The sequence below is a fragment of the Nanorana parkeri genome, unplaced genomic scaffold, assembly GCF_000935625.1.
Source record: "Nanorana parkeri isolate BGI_ZX_2015 unplaced genomic scaffold, ASM93562v1 scaffold849, whole genome shotgun sequence".
NCBI classification, from domain to species: domain Eukaryota; kingdom Metazoa; phylum Chordata; class Amphibia; order Anura; family Dicroglossidae; genus Nanorana; species Nanorana parkeri.
In genome coordinates, this window is record NW_017307117.1 from 371,488 (window position 1) to 381,370 (window position 9,883).

The 9,883-nt window shown below is 41.7% G+C and overlaps 1 protein-coding gene across 1 annotated transcript in view; it reads left to right on the forward strand.

Moving 5' to 3' along the window:
• The window catches only part of UNC80 (unc-80 homolog, NALCN activator), a 140,888-nt gene extending 134,527 nt beyond the window's left edge, over positions 1-6,361 (forward strand). Inside the window, exon 63 of the mRNA XM_018565464.1 lies at positions 6,065-6,361. Within this exon, the coding sequence (XP_018420966.1) occupies positions 6,065-6,331 (267 nt within the window). The 3' untranslated portion in view covers positions 6,332-6,361. The remainder of the gene's footprint in view (positions 1-6,064) is intronic.
• The last annotated feature ends 3,522 nt before the right edge of the window (positions 6,362-9,883 follow it).

A 9,883-nucleotide genomic window follows, 5' to 3' on the forward strand; every position in this document is an offset into this window, starting at 1 on the left:
CCTTACGTCTCATCAACTTCCTCAGGAGTATAAGTCCATTGACCACATCTCCTTTTTATTTACTGAAGAACCATCATTTGCTGTAGACTTAATTGTACTCATGTGTTTAAACAATTCCTTAACCCATGATTATATAAACCACAAATGGCCTATATCAGACTGCTAATCAGAACTCATGAGGTGCAGGAAAAGGTACAAGAGTGCTGAACGCTTCGTACAGATAGATTTTCTCAGCCTGTTCCTTCTCTAAGAATACTGAGTGTGGTGGTTCATTGCGCACATATACAGTATATGTGAGTGTTTTGTGTTTTTGTTCTATGTTTATTTCCCCCCTATATAACAACACCCAGGCCTGGGAATTGGACAGTCAGGATACAAGTGCTGCATTGTGCCAAGGCAAGGGGTGATAGTCACTCACTCTCATACATGAAAGAAATGTGTTTTTCTCTGCCCTTGTCAGCCACATGAGATGCAAGGCAAGCACTTGGAAGCTAAGTAAGTGATTCTTAGGCTCCCTGCACTGAGAGGTCAAAGTGCAGGTTTGCTTTAAGCTATCTATAAACATGAGATGATAGTCACTCAGTGGGCATAAGGTTTTGGTTTGGAGCCAACTTGGATTTGAGGTTGATCTCACGGTTCAGTAAAAACTCCAGATTTTTGGCCAAAAATTTGTGCCTGAATCCATATTGCACTGCATTACCCTTGTTATAGATGTGTCCCTGAGAGCCAGGAAACTGAAAGAATAGACAAGACAGCCCTTTTACTATAAAATGGCTCCCAGCAGCCATATTGTCAGTCTGTGTTGGACCTGGTTAGGAAAAGCTGACAAATCTGTGTAGGGAGAGATAGTTTGCTATACAGTGCTATACTGTGCTATACCGTGCTATACAGTGCCAGGGGCATAGATAAGGGGGGGGGATAGGGGGGTTCCAACCCCCCCCCAGAGTGTCCTGGTGTACGGAGATCGGCTCTGTGTTTTTGATAGTTCAGAAAGAGGGACAGACCAGTGAACACACTGTAGCAGGGGGTGAGGCAGGTGAGTCACTGCTGCCTCTCTGCTATTTTGAGCTGTCAAATACGGGATCGCAATTTGCGGTCCTCTATTTGCATGTAATGACTTCATTCTTTTATTAATGAAAGTAAGAAGCTTTTACAAAAAGCTTAATTATTTCATTAATTAATGCCTCAATACTGAGACATTCATGAATGACTGTTAAATGCTGAGAATCAGCAAATACCGGCATTACAAAGCCTGATATAATTCGTCACGTACAGTGACAAGACGTACACTGTACGTCTCCCGTCACGAAGGGGTTAAAGACGGCCTGCAAATAGTGGCCAAACACAATTAACCGGTCAAATTATGCATCTGCTCGTTGGAGGTCGATTGGGGTGGAGGGGGGCACAAAATTTTGTTCTGAACCCCCCCCCAGGAAAAAAAATTATCTACGGCCCTGTACAGTGCTATGCTGTGCTATACTGTGCTATACTATGCTATACTGTGCTACTTTGTAGATTGCAGAGTGGTGAGCTACATACCCTTGTATACCCCCCTGTATTCAGAGTTCCATAGACCTAACTGTCCTTCTTAGGACTATTTTTTCTGAATCAGCAACAAGTGCAGCTTTTTCTTCTTTTGTTATTGGGGTCTTTTTTTTCTTTTATTCAAAATTTTTCTATTTTGTTTTCTGCTAGAGTTAAAGAAAACATAACAGGCTTATGTTTTGGCTAGTTTTATGTGTATATACAGTATATACAGTATATGTGTGTGTGTTTTTGGTGGAGAATATTCTATTTGATTTTTCCCCGTGCTTTTTATTGTTGCCAAATAATTGACGGAACTACCCTTTGCATGCAGCAAGCCATATTGCTGTGCGGTAACGAGCGTGCATCAACAGCACCACACATTCACCCCACATCACCATAGTTTCAGTAAAAGCAAAGCCTTTCATTCCCCTTTCAAAAAATGTTACAATGAGAGGTGTATCTTTAATATGACCCTCGAAGTCACATGAAAAGGCTATACATTCAATTTATACATCTTGCTATACATTCAATTTTTTTTTCAATTTTGTCATCAGTACAGATGGCAGTGTCCCGTTTTCTATGCCTCTTTTCTGACAATTTGTTTATTAGCCCCACAAAAGGAACATATTGAATATCAAGATTTACTCCTTTGTACCTTTTAATTGGGTTAAGAGAAAAATTGGGATTTTTAACATTTTTGAGAACATTTAGCAAAATGGGCTATGAATTGAACCCGAGCAAAGTCGCTCATCCCACTTTTAGCTGGATTGCCTGATGTTGTCATATGTATGGCTCTCAAGCCTAACTGCTATGTGACCATTCATGGAGGTAAACTTTCAATTGGGCAAGTTAAAAAATATTTTCCAATGGCTACTGTTCTACGTTATGATAAATAGTGACATTTGTCAGTTTTGCTCTTCTCCCCTCTCAATGGCAACAACTATGGAATTCAACTGAGTCAGGCTGTCATGTTTGTGAACTTATCAGGTGATGACGGCATCTAAAGAGAAGTGGAATCCATGTCTATTAGGGCATTTTAAATTGTAGCATAAATAATATAGCCAAATGTTCAGACAGGTCCAGTTTCTCCACTAAATGGAAATGCTGTAGTTGCAATTCCTGTCGTGTGCTGCCCCATAAATATTGGATCATCACCAACCTTGTAAAAAAAAAGAAGCTAGATCAGGGGACTGGCTATGGGCACATTCAGTCTGGCACTGTATAAGAGTCTTCCACAGGACGAGTGGGAAAGATGTATCCCTTGAAGCTGGCATCTGTGTTATCAGAATTATCAGCAGACAAATTAAACACATTATAGAGTTTATTGAAGTAAAATTGCTGAACAATGACCAATAATTCACAATGCATTGAAGACATTTGTAAGCCTTTTTAGCACATACTTGCACACAAATAAACCTCAGATGAATAAAAAAAAATGTAATACAAAGAAAGCACAAAGTCTCAAGTCCATTCCAGTTTCTTTGAAGACAGGGTCTTTAGCTTCCCACACACACAAACCCTGGATCAAAGATAAGATAAAAGCATATTTTAAGACTCTAGGCTTGTTTGTCTGATATGGTGCCAGAAACTGCTGGGTGCTTTTTTTTTTTTAAAGTTCACAGTATTCATTTTTAGGATTTTGTTACAAAATTAAACTCATCTTGAATGTAAGCAAATAAAATCTCTACAGACTTTAGGATGCATTTTCTGTGATAGGACAGTTTGACAGTATGCAAGAATGATTTACCTTTATGTCAGGGAAATATCAGATTACATTTTTAAGTCTACCAAAGCAAAAGAAAACAGCAATATTGCTTTATTGTTTATTATGGAAACAATTATGAGCATAGAACAATTAGGTTATCTTCCATAATTTTGTTCTATTTAATGTAAACATTTGTAGATATGCCACATCTACTTAACTATTGTTAGGATCGGTTACCCAGGGAGTGAGTGTTTTTCAATGATTTGTCCAGTTCATAGAATTTTATTGTGAGAAGGACCACTACAGCCCAACCATTGTGTAGCAGGAAGTGGAATTGGAACATGTAATAAGCAAATATGGCTGTATATAAATACTGTGTATATACATATATATATATATATGTATATATATATATATATATATAAAATATAAAATTAACCTCTGCAGCTCTTGCTCCTGTATATCTCTTATGCACAAGGGCAATTTGTACATTTCAGCTAAAGGCCTATTGATTTGGTGATAAATTTGTTTTTACTTAAAATGCAATCTGTGCAATCAACAAATTAAAGAACAACCGCAAATTAAGGAACAAAAATGAAAATTAAATTAAATTTCAAACAAACAAACAAAATCAGTGCCACAAAAATTATAACTAAGGGCAGATGGTGAAAAGAATGTAATTGGCGATATTAGAGTTAACTAAGGATTAATATTTAGGAGCCCAGATTATTTAAACTTTTTTTTTATTTGCAAGGTTGATTTAACAAATATCATATGCAGATCAAATGTCACTCCTTTAAACCGTTATAAATGAGCCAAAGTAAGTACCATGCAGCAACAACAACTTTGACATTGTAGACACTGTTCTGCAAGTGTCAAATGACCCAGGAGCAGCTGTAGCGTGCCATACATTTTGACAGCTGGGACTTGCAGCCAGGGAACTGTGGGGGAAGAAAAAGGAGCAGGGCATGCCACATTTGCCCTTTTATGTAGATGAGGTTTTTTAGGGTTTGCGTAGTACAGCCTACAAAGTCCACTACTGGTTAAAAACTATACACAGAAACGTGGTTATTTAATCATTTACATAGACCGATAAGGTTTTTAGCATCAAAGTAATTTGTTTAAATTATATCAAAAAAATGTTTGTACATTCCCTTCAATTAATAGAGAATTAGGGGTTTTGGGAAGCTGAATAAGATTAACAACTTATATTTTTTAATATGTTTTTTTTCACAGTCTGTTTTGCATTTTAGCCTAGGGACCGCTGTTGTTAAATTGCCTCCTTCATTGGAAGGCACAATGATAGCGGAATCAGTACATCTTTTCATACAGAAACCCATGTGATCACCAGATCAGGAATCAATCAGAGTGGTTTATGATAGTAGTGTGTGACCAATGTTCATAGTAACTGTAGCAGGCTGCCAGTTTGAAAAAAGAATGTAGATTATTGCGCCATCGGCACGTGAATTCTGTTGAAGAACTTTATTCTACAGATTGGGGGCAAGAAGGGATAAGGCAAGCTTTACATCAACTCAAAATGTGTAATCACTGAATGTGTTATATTTCCTGACTGCAGTAATCCATAGCATGGCACTGGCTTCTTAAATAAGCCTGCTGTAGGTTATGTGGTGTTTCTATTTTCTTAATTATTACTATTGTCTTTGGACAGAACAAAGTATTCCAGACATCAGCCTTTTTAACTCAAATCACATACATTTACACTTTATAGCATTAGCAATTGCAACATCGCCTTTAAAGAAGAACTCCATCTTGCAGAAAAATTACCCCTGCATTGCAAGGGTTAACTGTTTGTTTTTCTCTAGGGACTCAAATAAAGAAGAAATACTCACCTGATCATTGGTCCTGCCTTGCTGCTAGACCAGTCCCCACAGCCTCTTCTCCCCCAGAGTCCAGGGGTCTAAGCCATGCTGACGTCATTACGTCTATTAAACTCCATTCACTTGTATTAGACGCAAGAACTCTGAGGGACATACCACTGCTGGACGGGAGGGAGAACGGTCATTGCTGCAGCACTGAGGATTGGGTAAATATTTCTTTATTTGAGCCCCTTGAGCAGTTAACCTTTGCAGTGTGTAGCCCCAGGGAGCGAAGGCCTGGTGACACCCCACAGTGACGTCATCGCACATGCGCGTGACGTCACCACGTGCGTGCGCTGACATCATCGCGCATGCGCGGTCATCTAATTGATGGACGCCAGCAGACAGAGGAGGGGACGTTCACCCGGCGGGATGAGGTATGCCGCCGGGTCCCCTCCTCTCTCCAGACACTCTCAGGCTCTCGGTCCATGACCGAGTGCCTGACTTTTTAAAGGGGGTAACACCAAAATGACTGTCAGTCATTTTGGTGTCACCCCTCCAATGGTGTCACCCGGGTGCGGGCCGCACCCCCCGCACACCCACCTTGTGACACCACTGCCAGGACCTACCAAAAGTGATCCAAGGAAAGAATACTCGTAAACCAGCAACATGGTCATAGGTGGCCAAGGCTCATTGATGCATGTTGGGAGTGAAGTCTGGCCTGTGTAGTCCTTGTCCCTCCAACGGTGTCACCCAGGTGCGGGCCGCACCACCCGCGTGACGCCACTGGGTAGCCCCACTGCAAGGGTTAATTTTTCTACAACCCGGAGTTTTTCTTTAAAATATTGGTTTTTATGTGTTCATAAAATTAAAAACTGCAGAATAGTAAAAGTTGCTTATAATTCTCTATGCCAGTTGCCCATTGTCCAGTTCACCACATCACATGTTGCTGATAAAATATACCTTTCTGTGACCTATTTGTACTAAATATCTGTTTTCTAACTCTATATTCCAGAGAAGGGGCCACTTCCTGGGGAAGGAGGACTCAGAATCCAGTCGGGGAGCAGCAGCCCCACTTCTCCACAGCTCACCAACCTCCCATCTTTCGGATCCTGAAGACTTTGCTGGACTAGAAACCAGCAGCCTTCTTCAGTACTCAGATACTGTCCTTCATATCAGTGAGGACAATGGAATGGAGAACCCGCTGGTGTCAGGACACTTTCATTTTACACAGATTGAGCTGGGGGAGACAGACATTGACTTGGATGAATCTCATGTTTAGTCTTGAGATGTTGTTCTCACCCATGCCTGTAGAAACTGTGTACAGTACTCCCTCCTTTGTTATTCTGTCATGTTTGCTCCGGAGGGTGTGCAAACATATGCTGCTCATTTGACCTTGCTGCTTTGCTTTAGGAGAAAATAGTTTGATATTAATTAAGGTTCATAGATGGATGTGGCAGTGTGGTTACAGTACTTATCCATTTGCCACACAGTGACCGCACTTTGATCTACACTTGATTACATGTTTCAGTATACATAATTGCTTGATGACACAGAGAATGTGGCTTGCACTACTTTTTATGAAATGTATAATAAAACATATAGCTAAATGTAAACATATATAAAACAGCTATACAGAAACATAGAAATTTGATGTAAAAGCTTACCGGTGGCACGGCATCCTATTGAATCTGTGAACTGGAAGTCTGATTAGTAGCATATTTAATGAGCCCACCTAGTGACATGATTTGGGTCAAGGTTTCTACATCTGTGACCGCTGTTTTTGGGGAAAGCATAGAAATCATTTGAATTAGGCTATCTGTGTGGTGCTGAGGTACACAAATCAGTTGCAACTGCAAGTAAGCTACAAGGTAACACCGAGTTTATTCTGCAACCCCTTGCTCCAAAAATGCCACATTGTTTTCAGCTGTTCTGGCATCCCTGGCATAAAAACGCACAACAATATTCTATAAAATCTCATATGTTTAAGAGCGTCTAACAGACCACTATCTGTCACGTACCTGGTGAGAGACCGGAAGGTGAGGAGGCTTCTCTTGCGTCTCCTGTCCTTCCGCCCCTGGAGAGGGGAACAGAGAGCAGGCGGACAGCGAGAAAAATGAGTGCCACTGATCGGAACCAACACTGTACAGGAGATGTCCTGGTAGTGTGTAGTCAGCAAGCCAGAGGTCCAACCGAGCAGGCATCATGGGAACAGAATCGAGAAACTGAAGCGTGGTCAGGAAAGCCAAAGGTTGGAGCCAGCCGGCCAGCAGGGTACAAAATCAGGAGGCAGAAGGCAAAGTGCAGGAAACAGGCCGAGGTCAGGGGCAGGCAGCAATCGATAGAGAAGTCCAAACGAAACCGTGTCAAGCAGGTAACAGGAATCCAACAGAATACAGGCACACAGGAACACTGACTGAAAGACAATCAGCAATGGGGCAATGGCAGGTTCCAGTGGCGTAACAATCGCCATAGCGACCCAGGCGGCCGCAATGGGGCCCGGGCACAGGGGGCCCTGGGTCGCTATGGCATGTAAGGGTGCTGGCTGTCACTGACACAGTTCAGCAGCAGCGTTTCCCCTCTTTGCCGCTGCGGAGCTGTGTCAGGGACAGCCAGCAGCTAAGGCAAAAGAGGCCGGCGTTCGCAGTTAAGGAGGAGGCGGGGCCCGCCTTAGAGCAACCCCACCTCATCTTACATCACTGGCCAGCGACCTAAGAGCAGGTGGGGCTAGTGATGTAAGAGGAGGCGGGGCCCGGGGACGGAAGAGGAGGCGGGGCCCCAGCGACCACGGAGATGGAGAACAGCTACTGACAGGTAAGCCCATCTGTGCAGCCCATCTGGGACCCTACAGAGCCCACCATAGAGAATCTATGGTGGGCTCTGCAGGGTCACTCTCAGGTGGGCTCTGCAAGTGGTATAACTAGCAATCACGGGGCCCCATACAAAATTTTGCTATGGGGCCCTGTGATTTCTAGTTACGCCCCTGGCAGGTTCGTTTCTATATGCTGAACTATTAGGGTAGCAGCATCATTTTCGGTGCGAAGGCCGTTGCACGTGTTTTCGCGCACTTCCAGTTTGCATGCGCTCTTTGGCATGTTTTCAGGCCACACGAAGATTTGGTTTGTGTGCATGTGCGGCTGCCATTCTACCCTTACAGTATCACTTTATAACTTAATGTAGACCTGTAGTACATTTTAATTTAAAAAGGCTATAAAAAGTCTGTAATAGCAGGGATGGAGCAAGTATGTTATAAATTTGCCTCTGCAGTGGATGATTGTACCCATATGGTTATTGGTCTGCCATATCCATCTTTATGAACCTTGACTCATGCAGGACCAAAAATGTGACTGAAAACCAACTCCAGGCACTTAGTATCACTGTCCTGTATGTTTATTGTGCATGTTTTGGTAAAGTATTATAAAGCCACTTTGTTCTTCTCTTTCTACACAAGCCATACAACAGGCTTAAAAAACCCTGGCTTTAATTGATGTACATGTGACACATATCAGCCTGAGCACATTAACAGCGTAGAGTATATGTGGCAGCTCCTGTTGCTGTGACACTAAGAACCCGTGCTGCTTTGCACAGTGATTGAGGCCTTACATGTGACCTACCAAGTGCAAGTATGTGTATGTGCTGTTCTGTTATACGTGTTTATGTTTCATTGTCGTGTTATATGTTTTCCTATTGTAGTAGTGGTAATGATGGTGTTACCCTAGCACAAGTCACGCTTCTTATGCGTTTCATCATATATAGGGTGCTTTTTATAAGCTGAGATTTTCTTGCTGTACATTCCAAAGTAACACACAGTGATGTTTATGTCATTGCCTATACTGACTCCTTATAAGACATATTTATACAAGTCATATTTCTGTATGGTCTCTTATATTTCAAGGGAGCTTGTCATGACAGAACTATAAGAAATGCAACTATAAGAAATGCCACTGGTGACTTTCTTTTACATACTGCAAATTCCCTGGCTGTCATGCTGATCCTCTCGGTTCAGGCTGAGTCAGTGAATGGAACAAGTATACAGTTTGGAGATGTCACTTCACTGGCTGTATTTCCTTCCGTGGTCAGAGAGTGAAAATCAAGAGCTGAGAATTGATAAAACCAGACAACAGACAAGCTGTCATTTTTCTGTCTTAACTAGTTCTCTTTCAGGGGTCCTATTAGCTAATTTGTGGGAAATGATGATACCCAACAATTGATAATAGATGCTTATCCTGTTTACACAAACATTTGCAAGGAGATTTCTAGCGAAAACTTTAAAACTACTTGAATTAGGGATGACAAATATTATATTAATAAAACAAGTAGGTTCATCATTCACTAATGAAAACATACAGTATAGATAGCGTTCTTCTTTATGGTACTTATATATGTTTGCTAAACTTTTCCCAACCCTCTGCCTAGCCTCCTCAATAGATATATCCATTCTAGGCTCTCTCTCCAGCATGTCCGTACCTACCTTGTCCAACAACTGTTGGCTCCCTTGCTGTCTATAGCCCAAGCACTAAAAATCTAGTGTTGGGTTGCCTGTGCTTTTGCACCAACATCCCACACATATCAGGACTAGCATTCCATTCAAGTCTATGGGATGTTAATGTGCAAGTGCAGGCAACCCTGCACTAGACTTTTACTGGCTGAGCTGCAGACAGTGCAGGGGATCACAATCATCAGACAAGGCAATCTGCAGGGGGGACCCAAATCTATTTAATAAGGGAGCTAGGATAATTTTTTAGCAAACGTAGATGTACAGTACTTTAGGCTAAATGGACTTTTGAGTAGTGATTAGTATACAATTGTATAATTAGTATACTTATCAGTGCTA